General features: G+C 42.6%; 1 protein-coding gene across 1 annotated transcript in view; it reads right to left on the reverse strand.

Annotated features, from left to right (window-relative positions):
* Positions 1-17,175: 17,175 nt before the first annotated feature.
* Positions 17,176-24,479, reverse strand: part of LOC308320256 (uncharacterized protein) — a gene marked incomplete at its 3' end in the record, with an annotated part of 54,592 nt that continues 47,288 nt past the window's right edge. Inside the window, exons 5-8 of the mRNA XM_080770574.1 lie at positions 23,430-23,566; positions 18,688-18,932; positions 18,325-18,573; positions 17,176-17,755 (exon numbers count right to left, since the gene is read on the reverse strand). Of these exons, the coding sequence (XP_080626700.1) occupies positions 17,176-17,755; positions 18,325-18,573; positions 18,688-18,932; positions 23,430-23,566 (1,211 nt within the window). The remainder of the gene's footprint in view (positions 17,756-18,324; positions 18,574-18,687; positions 18,933-23,429; positions 23,567-24,479) is intronic.

Below are 24,479 nucleotides of genomic sequence, written 5' to 3' on the forward strand. Positions count from 1 at the left end.
CTCCTGCAGCCGCCCCTGCAGCCTGTGGAGAAATGCAGCGCTGAATTGCTGTGAGAGCAGGTCTCTTAAATAGTGTTTGGAGAGACAATGGCCAGGTGTCTCCCCTTCCACTCATCATCTCTGGCTCCACCCTCCAATCCAGCATTGCAAAGGACTTGTTAAAGGCACAGGCACACACACATAACCCCAGAGTAGACTAAAGGCCCAGGGGGCATATGAGCTCAGTTTGGGGCTTATTTTTGGTTTAAAGAAACTGCTCGCTCCTCATGCATTGAAGCATGAGCTCAGTTTTGGGCTCTCTCCAGGTTGGCAGAGGGTGAGTAGCACCCAGGATTACAGTTTAGGAAATTGGCACTGGGTGTAAAATGTGTTACAACATCGTGGGATAAAAGAAAAGACCACCATGCTGTCTTGTTGCTCTTGACCTAGTCTGGATGACCATGCATACTTCTGCAAAGGTTACAATTGAATTGAGATGGAATGCTATTTAGATACTAGGTTAATTATTTATATACTATCCTATATAGTTTAAATGTGTAGATTATTTGTTATTCTGGTTTACTGAGGCAACATTTGTCTCTCTGCATTTGATGCATGTTTACCTTGCTTATTTTAAGTCACTCTGGATAAGTTAAAGCTGCTAAATGATAACCCTACCAAAATATATGGTGCATTTTTACACTGCCAACCAATGTCACCTGCTGCATCAACACGGACAGGAAAGGTTACAAACCGATACAGAGGAGCAGACTGCGACCACTGTCCTGAGCTAGGTGATCAAGAGCAATCTGACATCAGACGGAGTGTGCCCTTTTGTGGTCATTTTTGTTACACACTGTACGCGAGAATGTTACTCGTTTCTACTATGTATGGGATGTGTCAAATAAAATAACTTGACTTTTAAATCATGTGGTTGGCTGATTTACTTGGCCTCTTTATTGATCTTTGTGTGTTGTCTATGAGGTCATGTTATAAAAAAAATGTCTAACCTATAATGCTTCAATTATTGTTTACCATTTCTGTAGCCAGCCTGTATAACCTAATGGTCCTCATTCACAAAGGAGACATACGCCACAGTGTAAATTATGTGTAAACAGATGCGTAATGATATCGTATTAATCCGTCCTCTCAACCTAGGCTTAGGTCCTGTGTTATTCAGGGAAGCTGGTCTAATCACTTAATTTGTGCGGATCGCCGAGTGTATCCTTTCCGCATTTTTCCCAAGCGATTCACCTGGTGTCGCCTGGTTAGATGGAACATTCCACACAAAAGAAAGAACAATTGCACACTCGCCTTCAGAGGTAAAATAGATATCTGATGCTTTTTTTAAATCAGAGCTGCATTGATTCATGCAGGGAAGTCCGTCTTTTAGATTAATATCATCTCACTGTCATCTGTCTGAATGCCATGTGGAGAATGGATTTGTTCTGATCATGGACACGTAGGCATATAGGCTATAGCTATTTACATTTTCAACCGGCGGGTAGCCTATATCCTCTTTGTCAGATGTAAGTGCAGGTTAATTTCATGATGTCGTCATAATAAAACGACACCAAACTTGATTGATCTCATAATGAGATCAATGTAGTAGCCTACAGCCTAGCTACAGTTGCCCATATTATAATTAATTAAGGTGAGCTGGCTTAAAACTATGACTGGCCGAATTGCACGCGCTGATGCCATAATGTGGACTTCAATTTTTTGCTGTCTGTCTGTCAGACCGGCATGTCTCGTGAACCATAGAATGCATTAGCGCTAAAAGTCAGTCGGGCCGGGCCGTGTTCTGTCCGGGCCGGGCTCACTGCGCTGTTATATACATTTTCCAATGTGAATTTCACCCAGATTGGACTCGGTTCAGCGGCAGCATGCTGCCCCCCGCACAGACACACACACACACTGACACGACAGTCAGACTGACTCAAAGGAGCTCCATAACAAAACAATTTAAATAGGTCAACTGCAGGCATTACTACACTAAACAACGTTGGATCCGTACAGTGCAGAATTCAGATAAGTGTATGTTGTTATTATAATTGTGAGTTTGTTTTTTAACATGCAGCGCGAGTCCGCGAGAGCCGATCTACAAGCTCACAACGCGTTGCACTGTGAATAGAGAGCTGTCGAGTGAGCAGCGCAATCGCGCATGCTAGAAATATCCTAATAAAGAAATAAAAAGGTGTCTGGCTTTGAGGGGCAGTTTCTGTATGGGACTCTAGGCAGTGGCGTCAACTCCGTGGGTTCAGAGGCGCAAATGAACCCACTGGCATTTTGGCAAAATATATCAATATGCAGTATATGCACCCACTGTCCACTGAAATTTCCCTTCCCCAGTGGTCATGTTGTCATGCACGTAGTCACATACCTTTACGGGGGGTTGGGGGCGCTTGGGCCAAGATAGGTGTTGGGCCGCCGCCCATGGGTTCGTTTTGTGAATGCCGACCTGCAGACAGACAAACTTTTCCTTGGGTTTTACGAGACGGCGAGCACAACATCCGAGGCACTTTTCCTGCTGTTAAAAGACGTGTTGACGAGATACTCACTGCCGATAAGTAAACTCCGAGGACAGTGTTATGATGGTCCAGCGAACATGGCTGGTTCCAAAACAGGCTTGCAAGCCCGAATGCAGGCGCTGGAGCCTCGGGCTCTTTACATTCACTGCACCGCACATGTCCTGAATTTAGTAGTGCAGGATGTTGTCGAAAACGTCAAAGTGTTTCGTGATTTAATGGTAGTTATTCGTGACCTAATACATTGATCAGAAATTCACCAAAGCGACTGGCTGCGTTTAAGGCGTTCCAGGACGACGATGCGCCGGCGTTGAAACCTCTGTGCCCAACACGCTGGACAGTGAGAGCTGCGTCGTTACAAGCGGTGCTTAATTTCCAACTACAGTGCAATCATGGACTTTCTCGATGCTATGCATCACTCACAAGACAACGCAGCCTCGAAGGCTGGTGGCCTGTTTTCGCTGCTAGAGAAGTTTACCACCCTTTTCTCCCTGCAAATGATGGTGACTTTTTTTTCACGAGTGGAAACAGTCAACGCTTCTCTCCAAAGCCACGATTTGCACCTCCAGCAAGCTGCAGACAAGTTGGACATGCTGGACAGGCCTTTACACTACCATGAGAGCTGGCGTAGCTATGTGCGGAGTTTCCGACCAACCAACGTCACCGTCAAGTTCACATGAATTCCCACGTAATGTGAGGAATCCATGTAAATGCCTGTCCGCTCACGTAACGTCACGTTACGCCGTTGTGAATGAGGACCAATGACTCTAAAGTGAATTTAAGTGATGATGGTGAGAGATGTTTTTAGAAACAAATCGGTATTAAACAGCTATGTTGCAAATCAGTGTGGTGAATGAGGTCTAAACTTAACCATAGTGACCATGAAGGTTTTGTGCGTTAATGGCTGCATATGGTTCTATACTCCATGTCAAGGATGTAGACAGAGTCGAACCCAAGTGCAGAGTAACAACAAACAAGTAGTAGATAAGTAGATAATAAAGTATTTAATAAAGAATAAGGCAGATCTTACACGGAAGTAGTAGGCAGGAATCAGGCAATTGCAGAATGACAAAGCAGTCAAAACAGGAATCCACAGACAAGCAACCATGACAACAAACTATGAACTGACAATGAGTGTTTGTGAAGAGTCCAGTTTTATAGGAGCAGGTTGATTGGCAAAGTGGGCTGACGAGGGAGTTGAAGACAGGTGTGTACATGGGACTGCAGTGTGGTGGAAATGAATGTGGGAGTGGCCATGGTGGAGTCACACACTGAGGGGGAGAGAGAATGTGACACTCCATGATGTGGTTACGGTTACAAAACATCGTGGATAGAATGGCACATCGGACTATGCTCCAGACTGGTGAACTGAGAACAGGACGTGTTAGAATCCCGTCAGAAAGGCTGGGCTACATGGTTAATGTACGTGACACTTAATCATACTCCAATGGCTAATATCATTTATAAAAGCTAATGTAATGTATTATTTGAGAAACAGGAAGAGTCGGACAACCCCTTCTTCCCGTGACTGTCAATAACAACAACAAAACCTGGCTGGTCCACACAACCCGGCCCTGCCCGACGCTTTAGACAAGAATCACAACGATAAGCTATGTGTTTGTGTAACAGATGTGATCTTGCGTTGTACGTGTTATGAAGTAGGCCTACCATAGACCAGGATCTCAGCAGTGAGTAGATTTATTCTGTACAAAAGACAATCACTGCTCATAGGCGGCAGGTGTGTAAGGTGGGAACTTCCCATAGATCCGAAGTCCCGTTAGTCCGAACATGCACTGCTCCCGTGCTTGCGGTTAGGTTTAGGTTTGCTCCCGTGCTTGCTGTTTAGGTTAAGGTTAGAGATAGGGATAGTAATTTCGGACTAACGGGACTTCGGATCTATGGGCAGTTCCCACCTTACACAGCCTTGCCTATGAGCAGTGATTGTCTTTCATACTCCTATTTTAGAGCCGAAAAAAAGTCGGTTCGGCGCTGTAGAGCCTACAATTTGACGTCATTTGAGGTTCGGGGGGGGGGGGGGGGGCGGGTACCGTCCTAAAGTCGGCTCTTCGGTGCTACTGACATTTTCTGACGAGCCAAAATCATTTCGGCACTACAGCGCCGAAACAGCGGTAAAATAGGAGTATGAATCGGCCCTTAGCCTTCCCAAAAATTATGCTGGGTATTTATTTTTAATATATTGATATATGTGCGCAGCATTATATAGAAGGCTAGTGTGTGTGTGTGTGTGTGTGTGTGTGTTGTCGCTGCTCCCTGGTGATCGCTGATCGGGTAGGTAGGCTATACAGCAGCTGGCCTAATCAGCATATATGATTGGCTACTATTGGTATGTCTGTAAACCTCGTCCTTCCAGTCGCTTTGTAGCAAACAGTAGCGCGCGCTGGTTTGTTTTGGGAAACAGCAAAACGCAAAATGTATTTTTCAAGGCAAAGATAAAATAATTCAGAAGAAGAAGCTGTGACTCCTGTGAGTCGGCTGTCAGAACTCAGCACCAGTGCCCGCACGGTTCACAGTTCACACCACTGCCGTCTGTGAAGAGCCATGAGCCGGGACTCCCGGGAGGGGCAGCAACACCGCCGGGTAATCTACACAGACTAGTGAGACTACACACTGACTCGAGAAAAGACCCATATCGTCCAAAATATATATATTTTGGCTGATCAGTCGTTGTCTGTGTATAGGCTAATTCATTGGTAAAAGTATGCTAAATAACAAATGTTTAGACCATTTGGGAAATAAAAAAAAAAATCCGCGACAGTCCCCCCCCCCCCCCCCCCCCAAAGCAATTATATAGCCTACCCAAAGGTAAAATGCACCCACCGCCTATGTCACTGCTCTGCTCTGACTCGTATGTTTTCCACAATACATTTGCGATTTCAAAGCCAATATGAAATAGTAAGATGACGACAATAAATACAATAACCTGTACAAAAGACAATGAGGCAATAACTGCTCTGCTCTGACTCATATTATGTTTTCCACAATACATTTGCTGGAAATAAAGCAGATGCAGTACCATGAAAACACAGTATGTGTCTTAACAAATTTGGGTACATATATGTATCAATATATTACACAATTGTAATTGAAAATAATAAAATAATCTGCAGAGCAAAATAAACACAACCTACCGATTTCAAAGCCAATGTGAAATAGGTTACGTCATTTCCTTAAAGGCAACCGCCTGAACTGTTAAAGTCACAGAACACTGGATCACAATACAATATAATGCCTGGGCAAGTGGAAGCACTATTAACCATGTTACATTTGGAATTGTGACTAAAAATAAAGGGAAAAACAGGCATTGACGCGGACAGCTACGCATTATGTCGCCGTGAACAACATCTGCCGTTGTGGGTCCGTCTCTATACAGCTACAGTTGATGCGGTCTGAAGTTAACAGGAACACCGGCCCTCCTCCTATTGCCCCTAGCACTTTAGTCCAGTGGTTCCCAAACTTTTTCATGTCAAATGGTCCATTTGGTTCCATTTGTACACTTTCAGAGTTATAGACCTTTGAGCTAGGTAACCCCTGGAACTCCCTCAAGTACCCCAAGGGGTCCCCGAACCCCACTTTGGGAACCCTGCATGCTTTAGTCTCTGTAGCATTGTGATATCCTGGTTTGCTCATTGCTCTTAATAATATTGTAATGTGAATGCATTCCCCTTTTATTGATAATTAATTGATGATGAATGAATTAAAGTATTTTGTATTTTTGATATATGCAAACGCATGTTTCTGCCTTTATTATTTAAATATAACTTGAACGTGTACACAAATCTGTGTGTAGAGTCACCTAAGTAACTGGTGTATTGGAAACTCCCTGAGTGGCGTAGTTGGCTACCATCCTTAAACACCACACCCTGTTACACCAGCGTATGCCTTGATGGAGCCTCGGCCTGGTTTCACATAATGTCTTCATCACATTATCTGTAGAATCAGCTTTGTTCATTTTCTCACTCTCTTCAAAAACACGCAGTATTCTTTTAAAGTCTGCAAAATGTAACATCAGTGCCGTCTCCAGGCACAAATCAGCAGGGGGGCATACTTTTTTCCAAAGGGGACACTTCATTTGTCAAAGTTATTAGTGCAGCCGCCTCCGGCAGCCGGAGAAAACCAGAGTTCTCAACAGGCCCACCTGTCCATTCAAACTCTAGACGGGCCTGCCCAAAAGTTATTAGTCCAGCTGTGCCGGGCAGCTGGCGAAAAATAGAGTTCTCAACCGGCTCTACCTGGGCCCTCATCAAACCCTGTACACTAAAGAGAATGTCCCCGCTACCACCCTTAGATCTCCATATGGAGCTAACCTGTTGACATTCCATGTTAATCTGAACTCATCAAACCCTGTACACTCAAGACATGCTCCTTATATGGCCAGTACATAATTAATTCCATGTTGATCCGTCCCTTATTGGCCAATGGTTCCCACCGACATGCCGATTTGCTCAGACACATATGACGTAAACTCTCCATTCATTGTCAATGACATGTAATGCTTGTGTTGAGCATAATCTACACTAGCTGTACTACGTTTAGCTACAAAAATGGTAAATATAACTTAAAGTATACTGATACAACAAAATATGGACTTGAAAGAGTATGTATGTATGTATATATATATATATATACACATATATATACACACACACACACACACACACACACACACACACCTATGATTTAGAATATGTCAATATCATCCTGGAAAACAAAACAAAACATTTCTCCTTAGCTACAAAAATGGTATATAGAACGTAAGGAAGTATACTGATACAACAAAATATGGACTTGAAAGAGAATATATATATATATATATAATAATATATTAAAAAAAATATATATATATATATATACACACACACACACACACACACACACACACACACACAATAATAATAACAGAAATATTGTTTATTTAGTCATGCAATTGGTTCTCAGATTATGTCAGATTACGTGATTCCTATGCTTTAGCATAATGTCATTATCATCCTGGATTAAACTGAATGTTCTAGTCTGCATATGTGATTTCAGATGACTACACTTTTGACTACATTCTTTACCACAAACTTTGCAACTAAAGAGATTTTCCACTATATGAGTCCACATGTGTATTTAGATCACCACTTTGACTAAATCCTTTACCGCAAACTGTACAAGTAAAAGGCTTGTCCCCTGTATGAGTCCTCACGTGTGATTTTAGATGGGTCATTTGACTAAAGTCTTTACCACAAACGTTGCAACTAAAGGGTTTTCCCCTGGATGAGTCCTCATGTGTGTCTTCAGATTACTCGAGTCAGCAAAGCATATACCATAATCTGAACAACTAAAAGGCCTTTCCCCTGTATGAGTCCTCATGTGTGTTTTTAGATCACAACTTTGACTAAAGCCTTTACGACAAACTTTGCAACTAAAGGGCTTTTCCCCTGTATGAGTCCTCATGTGTGATGCAACTAAAGGGCCTTTCCTCTGTATGAGTCCTCATGTGTACTTTCAGATGGGTCATTTGACTAAAGTCTTTACCACAAACGTTGCAACTAAAGGGTTTTTCCCCTGTATGAGTCCTCATGTGTGTTTTTAGATCACAACTTTGACTAAAGCCTTTACGACAAACTTTGCAACTAAAGGGCTTTTCCCCTGTATGAGTCCTCATGTGTTTTGTCAGATGGGTCATTTGACTAAAGTCTTTACCACAAACGTTGCAACTAAAGGGTTTTTCCCCTGTATGAGTCCTCATGTGTATTTTTAGATCACAACTTTGACTAAAGCCTTTACGACAAACTTTGCAAATAAAGGGCTTTTCCCCTGTATGAGTCCTCATGTGTGACTTCAGATTACTCTTTCGGGCAAAGCCTATACCGCAATCTGAACAACTAAAGGGCTTTTCCCCTGTATGAGTCCTCATGTGTGATGTCAGAGAGTTCATTTGACTAAAGTCTTTACCACAGACGTTGCAACTAAAGGGCCTTTCCCCTGTATGAGTCCTCATGTGTACTTTCAGATGGCCCATTTGACTAAAGTCTTTACCACAAACGATGCAACTAAAGGGTTTTTCCCCTGTATGAGTCCTCATGTGTGTTTTTAGATCACAACTTTGACTAAAGCCTTTACGACAAACTTTGCAACTAAAGGGCCTTTCCCCTGTATGATTTCTCATGTGTACTTTCAGATGGGTCATTTTACTAAAGTCTTTACCACAAACGTTGCAACTAAAGGGTTTTTCCCCTGTATGAGTCCTCATGTGTGTTTTTAGATCACAACTTTGACTAAAGCCTTTACGACAAACTTTGCAAATAAAGGGCTTTTCCCCTGTATGAGTCCTCATGTGTGACTTCAGATTACTCTTTGTAGCAAAGCCTATACCGCAATCTGAACAACTAAAGGGCTTTTCCCCTGTATGAGTCCTCATGTGTAATGTCAGATGGCTCATTTGTCTAAAGTCTTTACCACAAACGTTGCAACTAAAGGGTTTTTCCCCTGTATGAGTCCTCATGTGTGTTTTTAGATCACAACTTTGACTAAAGCCTTTACGACAAACTTTGCAACTAAAGGGCTTTTCCCCTGTATGAGTCCTCATGTGTGACTTCAGATTACTCTTTGTAGCAAAGCCTATACCGCAATCTGAACAACTAAAGGGCTTTTCCCCTGTATGAGTCCTCATGTGTAATGTCAGATTGGTCATTTGACTAAAGTCTTTACCACAAATGTTGCAACTAAAGGGTTTTTCCCCTGTATGAGTCCTCTTGTGTGTTTTTGGATCACGACTTTGACTAAAGCCTTTACAACACACTTTGCAACTAAAAGGCTTTTCCCCTGTATGAGTTCTCATGTGTGTTTTTAGATCACAACTTTGACTAAAGCCTTTACGACAAACTTTGCAACTAGAGGGCTTTTCCCCTGTATGAGTCCTCATGTGTTTTGTCAGAGTGGTCATTTGACTAAAGTCTTTATCACAGACATTGCAACTAAAGGGCTTTTCCCCTGTATGAGTCCTCATGTGTGATGTCAGAGAGGTCATTTGACTAAAGTCTTTACCACAGACGTTGCAACTAAAGGGCCTTTCCCCTGTATGAGTCCTCATGTGTACTTTCAGATGGGTCATTTGACTAAAGTCTTTACCACAAACGTTGCAACTAAAGGGTTTTTCCCCTGTATGAGTCCTCATGTGTGTTTTTAGATCACAACTTTGACTAAAGCCTTTACGACAAACTTTGCAACTAAAGGGCTTTTCCCCTGTATGAGTCCTCATGTGTTTTGTCAGAGTTGTCATTTGACTAAAGTCTTTACCATAAATGTTGCAACTAAAGGGTTTTTCCCCTGTATGAGTCCTCATGTGTATTTTTAGATCACAACTTTGACTAAAGCCTTTACGACAAACTTTGGAAAAAAAGGGCTTTTCCCCTGTATGAGTCCTCATGAGTGTTTTTAGATCACAACTTTGACTAAAGCCTTTACGACAAACTTTGCAACTAAAGGGTTTTTCCCCTGTATGAGTCCACATGTGTGTTTTTAGATCACAACTTTGAAAAAAGGCTTTACGACAAACTTTGCAACTAAAGGGCTTTTCCCCTGTATGAACAAGTGTGTGCCTCTTCAGATGTCCCTTTTGTTTAAAGATTTTGCCACACTCTGTACAACCAAAACCTTTCTTTCCTATTTGGCTCTTTGTGGAGTGAGTTTGTGTTGACCGTTTCTGGTCCTGGGACAGCAAGTGGCTTGAAGACAATGTTTGTTCTTCCACATTCTGTGCCTTGTGTGAATCCAGTGTGTTTACAGCCAACTGACCAGATTCAGAACAGTGTGTAGAGAGGGGCTGCTCATCTCTGGTTGGTTGTGATGTTCCACAGTCCACTACATCAGCTTGTGTTTTCATGTGTTCAGTTGAGGTGCTGTCTACAGCTTCTGTCTCTCTGTTTTCATCATTAAATTCACTTTCACTTTCCACTGGTAGTAACGTCATCACCTCCTCTGGTCTTTGAAGTAGGTCGTCCTGTTCCTCTTTAATGTATGGAGGTTGTGGTTCCTCCAGGACCAGACTGTAGCTCTTCTCCTTGTGTTCAGCCGAAACCTCCTCTTTACACACAGGCAGGGGCAGCAAGTCTAGGAGGAAAATATAGAATGAGAGAAAACAATTTCATAATTTCATGGACAAACTTCAGCTGCAAATACATTTTCTATTTCCAAATAAGTTTATACCCATTCATAAAATGCCATTTGCCCTAAACATTCTAATTTACCAACACATAATCATACAGCATATTGCAGTTTGATCGTGACTATTAGCCTTACAATAAAAAAGGAAAAAGAGCCAGGGAGAGAGAGAGAGAGAGAGAGAGAGAGAGAGAGAGAGAGAGAGAGAGAGAGAGAGAGAGAGAGAGAGAGAGAGACCCACCATGAAACGTACTGATATCCAGGTGGTTTTCACGTTCCTGTTTAAGACTCCAAAACCTCTTCACCTTCAGGCTGGACTCTGCACACTGGTCTGCAATGAAGGAATAGCATAAAGACATTAAACACATTGGCTGCCACTAAAGTCTCCAGCGCTGTAGTCGCTTGAGTGCTGGCCGGATGCACAGGTTTCATTTTGAAGAACTTTCACGTTCAGTTCCCCAAAAACCATGAAGCAAAGTCGCCCATTACTAAATCCGTCTAACATTACACCGTTCAGGCTTCATGTCGGTGGTTAATCGCCCTAGCCTGTCGGTGAATTATCTCCCAACAACGACCACCTAGCCATACATTATCCCTTACATATATGGGTTTAACACAGCAATTTCTCAAAAACACATCCACTTTTTATTAGGACTCATTCAAATGACCAAGTTCAGGCTCCACAAGGTTCTCAGCGCAATGGCGCATCGATAAAAGTTGGGATTTCACTAGTGGCATTATTCAGGCAGTAGCCTACTCAACAGATTGTTATAATTCCAAGTGATCTATAATCTGTGAAGTTTATATTTTCATTTGGGTGTAAGTAATGCTTACATTATATGACTTATCAAACATGGTAGCCTATATTTAATGTCCACTGAGCTGTGGTGCGCTTGCCTACACTCTCTCAATGAAGTGAAGAATACTCGCCAGAATGTGAAGAAGAGTCGCCCCGGGTAAAAGTGGCGAGTCTTCTTGTTACCGACACACACACACACACACACACACACACACACACACACACACACACACACACACACACACACACACACACACACACACACACACACACTTCTAAGTGTGTGTGTGACAGGCTGACAGGCTCAACCTGTCAGCCTGGCTCAACCTGTTTTTTCACATAATAGAGGCGGCAGTAGCATGACTTGTTAATAAAATCGACTGCTGACAGAAAGTAGATCACAACGGTGGATTTTTATGAAACAAACGCTTTGCAGTTTGAAAGAGGATCATTCAAGTTTTCTCTACAGCTGCAATGTTGGTGTTATGTTTAATACAAGCAGATCTGAAATGCAATTTGGCATGCCTATTGCAACTCTAGATTAATCCCATTATAAACAATTCTAGTGTTGCAACTTGCAAATTGCGGCTCTCTCTCTCTCACACACACACACACACACACACACACACACACACACACGTAACATCAACACACATACCTGCAGTGTGAATTTCGGTGTTGTGTAGTGTCTCCATCTCTCTCTGGAACAGGCTGCCCATGAACTGTGCGGCAGCACTAAGGCGCTCCAACACAAACACTCTGACCCGACAAACATCACTGGCACTGCTTGTGTGTTTCTCCAAAACACACAATATCTCCTCTCCCACCGACGTCATGTGTCCATTTATCTCCAGCCGTACAGACTCCATTTGACTTGTTTTTCCTCCTTTAAGAGACAATTTAACTCCTTTATGAGACATTTTAACTAGTGATGGGCGTCTGATACTGAAGCTCCGACACAAGCTTCAAACCCCGCCTTCATAATTTGCATATGAACCACTGCTTCGAAGCTTGCTTTAGTAAGGAAAAAGTCACGTGACCAATGACGTCCGAAGCAGTAACTGGTTAATTTCCTCAAACTGGTTCAATACTTTTAGTTGACTCGGATCAGCTTGCAAACATGATAAGACCTACAGGGAAACCCTATCAGTAAATTTCTTCCGTGGCTTGTGCTGGAGTCGGACTCATAAGCGGAGGGTCGAGAGTTCAAACGGTAACAAGAAGACTCACCCCGTTTCTGTTTTCCTCCCATAATTTTCCCCAGTGAGGGGTGGGAGAGGCTGGACAGCAGACGGCTGGATTTTGAATTTCTCTAACTATAACTTTCATGACAGCAGACAGCCTAAGTACAAATATAATTTATGAAAAGATACTACAGTGAAGTCTGTTCACAGAAGTTGTTGTAGGATATGTGCATGGGGATTATCTGACGAGGTACCATTTGAGGGGGCAAAACCTTACAAACTAAATAATACTAAATAGTTTATAGGGTCAATATAAGTAATATAATATAGCCTTTCCACAGGAGTATCTTTTCCCAAAAAGAATACAAACAGCCAATAGCATATTACAATGTTATCCCCCTTACTGGGGAAAATTCCGGGAGGAAAAACGGGCACGCACCAGGGTGAGTCTTCCAGTTTTCGTTTAAACCTGGGGTGGGGTAGGCTACTGTAATTATTTTGATGCAATGCAGTAGACGAAAGTGGCACATCTATATTTGTAACTAAACGTTATTTAATCAATACGTTTAATCAACATTGCGATGTGCATTGATCTGTACAAAATATTAAATTAAATCTGACATGAATGTATTAATTGGCCATATAAGCAATACATTAGATGCGTCAAATATTTCCCCATCCTACAAACATATATCACACTGCTACATACAAAACACTATTGTGTGTTTGTTTGTTTCTTTTATTTCAATGTTAAAATTACAGTTTAGGCAGCCGCATCTATGATTTAGACACACTCAATCCAGGCCCATGAATTAGAGGATAAAGCTCACATGTTACCCAAATAGTTGAATACACAAATGAATCAATCAACTTCAAGTCTTTATTTGTAGAGTAATTCCTTCTAAGATTTCACAACAAAATCCTAATCTGATAATATAGGTTTATTTACTAAAGTTTTGCTGTGTCCTGTAGTAAGTGTTTCACTGTCTCTGCTGCCTAAATTAAATGCAGTCTAGTATTTCGCCAGCAGATGTCACTATTCACTGAAGCTTCAAAGCTTCAACACATTTTTTAACCAATTGGTTCAAGTGGTTCAGAGGTTCATAAAAGCTTCATTGGCCCATCACTGATTTTAACTACTTTTATTTACTTTGTTGTGAGACCGTCTTCGTTTAGGAGAAACCAGAAACATCGCGTCAACAGGAAGAAGCAAGAAGGAATAACTACACGACCTTCTACTTCTTGGTCAACGTGTGTCAAGCATAAAAAAAAGCCATCGATAGAAACATAGTCTATGTATATCGTTGCTGCCGGGTGGAAACCTTGTAGGCCTATGTCCAAAACTATTCCATTGTCATTCATATTTAAGTTTGAAAAAGTGAAAAATAGTGCTCTACATAAGCTCACAACAAATCAAGCAATGATGAGCTTGTATATCTGCGCTATTTTCACAACTGTTGTGTGACACTCTTCATAATATGTTATACTTCATCATACAAGAGTGACTCTTTTATGATGAAGTATAACATTATTCGACGGGGGATATTCATTTGAATATGACTTCAGGTGCGTTACCCGTTCAAAACATATCAAAGAAATAGCGGTAGTGGGTCGCACACACCAAGATTGCTGTTTGAAAATGTTACTCTTGCATTTTGAACAGGGGACAAACGTTTCGGCTATCCAGCCTTCATCAGTGTGGAGAGTGACTGAATGTAAGTTCCTTTTAAAGGAGTGGTGACATAGTGCAGGTGCCCATAATCACCGCTAATCACCTCACGTCTGGAGGTGGAACATGTCGCGTCTTTCATTTTCAGCAGAAAAAGTGATCTAAGCAGTGCTCTTTTTTAGTGGTGCAACCACTCCTATAGACATTTTCAGCAGAAAAAGTGATCTAAGCAGTGCTCTTTTTTAGTGGTGCAACCACTCCTATAGACAGCTATGTGTGTGTCCCTGTGTCCGGGCACGGAAATAGCATATTGTCACCACAGTGTCACTGTTGTGCAGCCTAACACACTGACAGAGGCCAGGGAGGAGAGCTTGTACAGTACAGTACAGTACAGTACAGTACAGTACAGTACAGTACAGTACAGTACAGTACAGTACAGTACAGTACAGTACAGTACAGTACAGCACCACTGACTTCAGTCTGATTTTTTCTTAATAAAAGGCGGATAGTGTGAACTGTGAAAATAATCACTTTAATCAGTGCAACAAATGTTCTGGATGGTCTGGACAGCTCTTTCTCTTGAAAAATGTGGTGGTACTCTGTCCTGTATCTACCTTCAAATCAAATCAAATCAAACTTTATTTCTAGAACACATTTACAAAGGTCAACCAAAGTGCTGTACAAGATCATAAAAAAGCATACAATCAACACAGATGAATAGAAAAACAACATCAAAGCAATACAAATATTACAGTGGTTAATTAGGTTAAACATCATTGAAAGCCAGGGAAAGAGATGGGTTAAAGATTTATCTTTACCAGCTTTATCTATTTAAGTAATTTGGCCAGAAAGCATAGGCCTACTCACTTTTACCTGGTCAGAGACTATCGTGGAACAATTTACTGAATTCTAGTACATTAGAATTCAGTTGTAGGGCTTCATTGTTGACACTTGTAAACACATGTCTAAACAGGACACTTAATTTGCATCTGGCTTGGCTGAGCATTTATACAAATACAATTGGCCATTAGGGGGAGGGAAGCCCGCATGCAGGCAGAGAGAGGGCCATCTTTGCCCCCTGCCCTTATTGCCCGAAAAGCGTGCGGTCTCCCATTGGCCCGTGAGTTCCAACCTCTCGGCCAACGGGAGACTGCCCCGGTTCCACTCGCGTTGCCACGTCTGCTCGTATCAAGCCTCGCTTCGTCCACAAGGCAGGTCGCCGGTTTTCGCGGCAAAACATGGCAACGCTGCTGCTGGTGTTTGTCAGTTTACGTTACAGTTTGTCAGTTACATTACAGTCTAACAACAAGGGCTATTATAGACAAGGGCTATTATAGACTTTATTGACATTATTTATAATTCAATTGGTGTCTTTACACTGTAGAATTTTACATTTGATTTAATACTACCATTGTTGTTTCTGTTGCTTTGTGTGTTTGTTAAAATTAAATAAAAATACTAAAATAATAAAGGAATCCAGTTCATTCTTTGAGGTTGTCATACCTATATTACTCATATTCAATGAATGGTCTTAGTTCTGAAGGTTCAGTTAACACAAACACATCTATAGCAACTCAAATTGACATTTCAACTATTGATCAGACGCTGTGCATGCATTGACACCTAGTGGTCATTCATTTGAATTGCATGCAGAGAAATCACAGCATTGTGAGAGGCACTGGGTGTGTGAAATCTTGTGAATATGACAGAACAGTGGTTCTCAAAAGGTCCAGGGCCTTTGTTCTTGGAATCCAGTTCATTCTTTGAGGTTGAATATCTAAGAATATCAATTTAAAATGTATTATCCATTTTTTGTTTTCCACTTTATTGTGATTTTAAATGATCTGGTTCCTTCCCTTCAGCTTTGAACCTTACTTACCTTTGAACTGGGACATTAGCAGATCTACAAGCTCACAACCATAATACGGTTAAATCAGATTTAGCTAGACTATTAATATACAATTATTGACAGACAATGACAAACTTCCGAATACTGATCTACTTTTATTATTTACAGAGATGGGTCGGGTCAGTTCAGTCATTTTTTTTTTACGATGATGAGGCACAATGACCAGCAAAGACGTGCAGGTCATGCATTTTCAATGAGGCCGGAAGGCACTTTCAACAATAACATAGATTATGAACAAATATGTGAACACACACGCACGCATTGCACCACTGACTGTCCCTCCATATAAAATAAAGGCGAAAGTCACAAAAAAAAATTGATCAGTTACAATTCCAGACTATATCAGAGGAAGAAAAAATAGAATTAGATAGCCTATTAACAATTAACGACCTCAGCAAAATAATAGGAGAAATAAATAGTGGTAAAGCGCCTGGACCAGATGGGCTATACCAATAGAGTTCTACAAAACCTTCAAAAGACCAATAGAGTTCTACAAAACCTTCAAAAGACAACTTGTAAAACCACTTCTTGATATGTATGAAGAATCATTTAATAAAGGAATACTTCCAGATTCATTGAGATTAGCTACAACAATTGTGATATTAAAACCAAGTAAACCTTCAACTGAATGCTCGTCATATAGACCGATCAGTCTAATGGGATGTAAATCTTATGTAAAGACGCCTTCAACACCAGGCAATGTCAAGAGTAGCTGATTTGTAAAAAGGGCCTAAACAAAACAGAGAGGAATGGCCCGGAACCCTTTGCGCAAGGGGACCCGAGGGAGTAATGTGGGAAGTTGAACGGATGTCTCCAGTAAAAAAGTTATTCTGAGAATCCCCATATATTGCCCCGTTGCTATTATCTGTTTGGCATATATATATAATTGCACCACTGAAGAATCCCAACAATGTGAAGTGAGGGGCGCTCTCATCGTCAGCTTAAGTCCCACCACCACCCTCACCACCTTTCCTCATCATCCCCAGCCACTCCTGCACAGACATTCCCTCCGCCAGGGAACAAAAGTGCACCTTCCTGCCATCCACTGTGAACTGGCTGTGGTCAAATGCCTTGGTCTTGGGCCTTTTGCATTTGGAGCAGGAGTGGAAGGCTACACTTGTGTTCCGTACAGGAGTCCCTTGCGCTGCTGCAGCCTCCTCCTTCCTCTTCCTGCGCCACAAAGTGGTCCTGCTGATTTCTGGGAGTGTGGATGTGGGAGGGACAATCGCCGCATGGAGCCGGGGGGCGATGGGCTGAAGTCCAGGGGCGATGAGCTGGATAGGGGGAGGAAGAGGAGGAGGAGGAGGAGGAGGAGGAGGAGGCGGCAGCACAAGGGTAGGCTGGCGGATGAGGAGTGGACGGAGACTGATGGCAGCCATTGGGCGGTGCCGGTGTCGCGGCAGCTGCACTGGCCTGCTCAGAGCAGCCAGGAGAGGCTCGGAGCTAATGTCAGAGACACTGGGCTGGTCCACAGTCAGGTGAAGGACGTCCCGCTCCTGTCTCTTCTCCCTGACATTGTACCTGCAGGCGAAATGCAGACAGGAATTACTTTTTACTTTTTTAAAACACATTTTTATTTCAGCAGTTTAACCCATTTAGACCTGAGGCCGAATCTAAAAGAACCCCCCAAACATTATCTGTATTTGGCCGCCGACACCCATCTGAAAATATGATATTCCACGGACGACCCCCCCCCCCCCACACACAAGCAAAGATTTGAGTTAAAAGCGTTCGCAATGAAATAATATATTAAAATTTGCGCCACATTTTCAGGACTTTTCAGATATAGCAGATCTACAAGATCGTAGCGCTTAACAATAATGTGTTAACCCATTCTGACCGGGAACCCGTTTTGGTGTCAGCATCATGTTATGCTTTAGCTATTGAAAAATAGCAGATCTACAAGCTCATAGCGCGCCACCGAGTGGCGCGCTACGAGCTTGTAGGTCTGCTATTTTTTTTTAAATCGAAGAACGACAGACATTTTTAGAATCTGATCTCAGGTCAGAATGGGTTAATCAGACCAGTGTGTGTGTCCAGTGGAAACCTCGTATGAATCTGATCTCAGGTCAGAATGGGTTAAAACTCACCACTGCCTCAGTGTCACCTCATTGAGCTTGACGAGCTGGATTTTGGTCTGGGCCATGAGGGTCGGGTTGGCCAGGACTAAGTCCCTGACCTTGCAGTAGTCCCGCTTCACCAACCCCCACCGTTTCAGCCGCACGCCGCACATACTCCTGCCAGCAGGGTAGATGCGGCTCAGCTGAATGCACATGGCCTCGACAAGGCGGCTGCAGTCGGGCCATTGTGCAGGAGGAGACCCGGAGCCGAGCATAGAGCTGTAAAATAAACAACCAAAGAAAAGCACAGGTAATGACACAGGTAATGACAATACTATAATAATAATAATAACGTATTCAAAATAATAAGCACTATATATGCCAACAGCTTACGTCTTCACACTGTATTTCCCTGGAATGACAGATGTCTTGGAAGGCCTTGACCGTCCCGCTTTAGTGAGTCGGACCTTGGAGTAGGAGACTGCTGCCTTGTCACTCTCTGGAAGCTTTTCCCAGAGGGCGAGTATCTCCTTCTCCTTGGCCCGCGTCACGGCATGCTGTTGTCGCAGCTTCACCAGACTGACAGCCAGGCAGACGACATGCTGGTAACCCATGGCTCCATCAGGACCCATGGCATCCTAAACAGAAATAGAAACAAAAAAAATGGAAATTGTAAAGTTGTTAATATGTTCCACATACGGACTCGTTCCTACTCATCAATCACGATGCTGTGTACAATACATACATCGTCCGGCTCCCCATAGCTTGCCCAGGTGTGCCTTCATCCTGGGGAGCAGCCTCTGCTGGCCCAGGTGTGGCATCATCCTCATCCTGGGGAGCGGCCTGGCTGTCAGGGACGGTCCTCTGCTCGGCTGGCCCAGACAGTGGCATGTCGGCAGGGTCCGATTGGGTCGGCGTATAGGCGCTACGGTGGTGGAAGACGGGGCTGCCGGGCGGGCAATGGGTGGCAGCGTTTCTTCCAGGCTGTATAGGGACAGGGTGGGGTCGTCGTCCACCAACGCCACGTCCTCAAAGCCCTCGTCCTCCACCGTCGTAGTCCTCGTCGCCGATCCCATCCGGAACATCGGGATCCCTGCCAACTTCCAGATCCAGCACTGCCTCTGTCTGGGAGTATAGGTACTCTAGCCCTATCAGTTCACCTGTATACTCTCCAGGCAGAGGGTAGTCCACCTCCTGCTTGAGTCCCAGGACCTCCTGACTCAGCTGGTTGTGGAAGTGCTGCATCTGGCCACTGTAAAATGTGCTTTATAAATAAATAAAGTGGATTGGATTGGATTGGATCAGAAATGGTTTGGAGTGCATTGTCTCTGTCCGAGAGAGTCCAAATGGGAAAACAGGAGGAGGAACGCCCTACTTCCACCATCTGGCGGAGTCAGGTTAAGACTTGGCTGCCATATGACATAATTTACGTACTCATTTCCGACAGCCCAGATGTAGCCCTCTAAAACATAGGTACAAAAAAGAAAAGAAAAAAAAGACAACCAAACTGAAGCACCCTGTTCTTTTTCAAGTTTGTCTCACTTTGACTGAGACAAATTGGGGTCATATCACGTTTTATTTTTGACTATGGCTGAGCAGAGGTTCCTTGATTTGAAACACAAGAGCTGATAGGTTGTTAATAGATCGTTTGCCTTGACTTCTTTAGCTTGTCCGCTTTTCAACACCGTTCACAGTACAGAGACGCTGATTTCAGATACCTCGGTGTGTTACACTGAATGATGGTTTGCGTTTACACTGATGAGTTGGTTGTTTTGTTGCTGTATTTTGCTAGGTAGGCCTAACCAATAATGGCATTTGGTTGTTGTGATGCTAGGTTACCCAGTGATGATCAAGCCGTCTGCAGGAGGAGTCGGGAAAGGAATGAGGATTTCCTGGAACGATGAAGAGATGAGGTACTGACTGCCTTTCTGTTTTCTAACCTCTCTCTTTGTTCTTCCGATTCCATTGTATTACACTTTCATGTTGGGTCAAATCAATTAAGCAGCAGGAGCTGCCTATAAGCTCCCATATTCTCAATATTAAAAAAATATATATATATGTATGACTATGTTTATCGTACCTTTTAATTTTGGACTAAAAAACATGCAAGAACAGGAACTGTAACCAAATAATGGCCGGTGGGAAAAGAAATAACGACCTACTGCAAATAACGGCCTGGTTCCTTATAAATGCCTTATAAACGGTATCCATAATTAGGGATCCTGGTCTAATGGACCACCTGGCCTGAGAAACCCGTTCTCAAAGACTTACTTCTGGTCATTATTTCAGGAGGGACGAGATCCTTTGGCGACCCCGAAGGCCTATTATTAGGCCTAATAATAATAATAATAATAATACTAATAGGCCTAATAATAATACTAATAATGATAATGATTATTAATGGGAATGAAAAAATATGTATTAAGCCCATTCATTGTTCGTATACCACTGTAATTTAATTCCATAAAGCCCCCCTCCACCCTCGTTAAATGAATATCTGTGGACATGTCTGTCTGCGTGCGTGACAGACAGACAGAGACAGACAGACCTCAAAAGTATGCAACAGATGTATAGCGCTGTTACGACTCACCGAGTCTATGGCAGTTATTGTAAATAATTAAGGCAAGGTGGTAAAATGCCAAAGGTCTTTATTATTACTCGGTGGCATACAAATTAGTGGAAAACAATATATATTTACATGTATGTATTCGATATGAAAGCAGGCTTCCGTGGCCCTGGTGCTCAGAATATAGAATTACTAACGGTGATAACAACAAACGGGATTACACAATAAAATGTTCACACATAGCAACTCTTGCTATACTGAAGTTTCCATATATTACTCCCGGCATGCTCTCACTGCCTCTAGCCTGCTCCACTCTGGAGACTGGCTGTTGGACACACGCACAGGGACCCCCCTGTTTTTACCTGTATGTGTCTGCATATGTGATTTCAGATGACTCTTTTGACTACATTCTTTACCACAAACTTTGCAATTAAAGCGATTTTCCCCTGTATGAGTCCTCATGTGTGATTTCTGAAGGGTCACTTGACTAAAGCCTTTACGACAAACTTTTCAACTAAAGGGCTTTTCCCCTGTATGAGTCATGTGTTTTAGATCACCACTTTGACGATAACCTTTACCACACACTTAGCAACTAAAGGGTTTTTCCCTGTATGAATAATCATGTTTGCTTTTAACTGACCACTTACACTAAAGCCTTTACCACAAACTGTACAAGTAACGGCCTTTTCCCCTGTATGAGCCCTCATGTGTGTTTTTAAAACATCACTTTGACTAAATCCTTTACCACAAACTTTGCAACTAAAGGGTTTTCCCCTGTATGAGTACTCATGTGTGATTTCAGATGGGTCATTTGAGTAAAGCCTAAACCACAATATGAACAACTAAAGGGCTATTCCCCTGTATGAGTCCTCATGTGTTTTTTTAGATAACTTGTTGCAGCAAAGCCTTTACCACAATCTGAACAAGTAAAGGGCTTCTCCCCTGTATGAGTCCTCATGTGTGTTTTTAGATCACCATTTTGTCTAAAGCCTTTACCACAAACGTTGCAACTAAAGGGTTTTTCCCCTGTATGAGTCCTCATGTGTGACCTCAGATTACTCGAGTCAGCAAAGCCTATACCACAATCTGAACAACTAAAGGGCTTTTCCCCTGTATGATCCCTCATGTGTATTTTTAAAACATCACTTCGACTAAATCCTTTACCACAAACTTTACAACTAAAGGGTTTTTCCCCTGTATGAGTCCTCATGTGTGATTCCAGATGGGCCATTCGACTAAAGCCTAAACCACAATCTGAACAACTAAAGGGCTTTTCATGTGTCTTCATGTGTATTTTCAGATGACTTGTTGTAGCAAAGCCATTACCACAATATGAACAAGTAAAGGGCTTCTCCCCTGTATGAGTCCAAATGTGTCTTTTTAAAACCTCACTTCGACTAAAGTCTTTACCACAAACGTTGCAACTAAAGGGTTTTTCCCCTGTATGAGTCCTTATGTGTGATTTCAGATTCATCATTTGAGTAAAGCCTAAACCACAATCTGAACAACTAAAGGGCTTTTCCCCTGTATGAGTCCTCATGTGTATTTTCAGATGACTTTTTACAGCAAAGCCTTTACCACAATCTGAACAACTAAAGGGTTTTTCCCCTGTATGAGTCCTCTTGTGGTTTTTTAGATCACCACTTTGTCTAAAGCCTTTACCACAAACGTTGCAACTAAAGGGTTTTTCCCCTGTATGAGTCCTCATGTGTGACCTCAGACTACTTTTTACAGCAAAGCCTTTACCACAATCTGAACAACTAAAGGGTTTTTCCCCTGTATGAGTCCTCATGTGTGTTTTTAGATCACCACTTTGTCTAAAGCCTTTACCACAAACGTTGCAACTAAAGGGTTTTTCCCCTGTATGAGTCCTCATGTGTGTCCTCAGATTACTTGTTGTAGCAAAGCCTATACCACAATTTGAACAACCGAAGGGCTTTTCCCCCGTATGAGTCCTCATGTGTGATTTCAGAGTACCCGTTGAAGCAAAGCCTTTACCACAATCTGAACAACTAAAGGGCTTTTCCCCTGTATGAGTCCTCATGTGTGTTTTTAGATCACTACTTTGACTAAAGCCTCTAACACAAACTTTGCAACTAAAGGGTTTTTTCCCTGTATGAACAAGTTTGTGCCTCTTCAGATTACCCTTTTGTTTAAACATTTTGCCACACTCTGTACAACTAAAACCTTTCTTTTGTATTTGGCTCTTTGTGGAGTGAGTTTGTGTTGACAGTGTCTGGTCCTGGGACAGCAAGTGGCTTGAAGACAATGTTTGTTCTTCCACATCCTGTGCCTTGTGTGAATCCAGTGTGTTTACAGCCAACTGACCTGATTCAGAACAGTGTGTAGAGAGGGGCTGCTCATCTCTGGTTGGTTGTGATGTTCCACAGTCCACTACATCAACTTGTATTTTCATGTGTTCACTACTAGATGGCTGTGATGTTCCACAGTCCTCTACACCAGCTTGTGTTTTCATGCGTTCAGTTGAGGTGCTGTCTACAGATTCTGTCTCTCTGTTTTCATCATTATAATCATTTTCAATTTTCACTGGTGGTAGTAACGTCATCACCTCCTCTGGTCTTTGAAGTAGGCCGTCCTGTTCCTCTTTAATGAGTGGAGGTTGTAGTTCCTCCTGGACCAGACTGGGGCTCCTCTCCTCGTGTTCAGTGGAAACCTCCTCTTTACACACAGGCAGGGGCAGGAAGTCTAGGGGGAAAATATACAATGAGAGTAAACCATTAGCCTAACAAAGAAAAAGTTGGTTCCCGTTTGCCGACCGACTCTATTAAATATGCGCGACCCATATTATTTTATTGACATTTGGTGAAAAAAAATAAAAAATAAAAATAAAGCTCAGAATCATTAAAATTCTCTTTGATGAGACCATCGGGACGCGCAAAGTCAAAATAAAGTTTTCTTTCGTCTAAAACAACGCTACTCAACCCGCGGCCCGCTCTGCTTTCAGTGAAGAAAAGTCATTTCTAGCGTTTCTAACCACATGATGCGATCATGCGCTACTGAGCCGTTTGTTCTTCCTGCTGACAAAAAGTGGGTGTGTTGTTGTCGATTTACAAGTCCACAAGCTAGCTGCAGCATGCATCCACGGCGCGTTGAGCAGTTGTATATCGGCTCGCGTTCGGTAAACAACAACCTCATGAGGAGGAAGTGCACTGCAAACAAGTTACGGGCGCGGACAGAAAACGGCATGTTTTGTGCTTGTGCAAAGAAGATCCTCCCTGGCTTGTTTCGGAAAGGATCAATGTACGTGAAAGTGCCTTAACAATGGGAATTAAGTCAAAACAGCGCAACGCTTTCATTGACAAGCACCATGCATGCAGGACTGTCGGAGGAGTGGCGAAAATGCAGACTTAAGTGTCACATAAGTAAGAAATCACTCTCCCCCTTCCCTCTCTCTCTCTTTCCCTCCCCGCCGTGTCTCTCTCTGTGTCTCTCTCTCTCTCGTCATGTAGTTGTGGCGTTTACTGTTTTGTTTACCGTCCCCGATGTAGGCCTATGTCGTCTCTCTCCTGCCTCCTCTTTAACAGATGTCGCCCAAATCAAACCTGATTTAGCTGATTTATAAACTATTCGTTTTCATTTGTAAGCAGTATTTCGTAAA

This window comes from Protomyctophum bolini, assembly GCF_963924005.1.
Source record: "Protomyctophum bolini genome assembly, chromosome: 8".
In the NCBI taxonomy this organism is placed as follows: Eukaryota; Metazoa; Chordata; class Actinopteri; order Myctophiformes; family Myctophidae; genus Protomyctophum; species Protomyctophum bolini.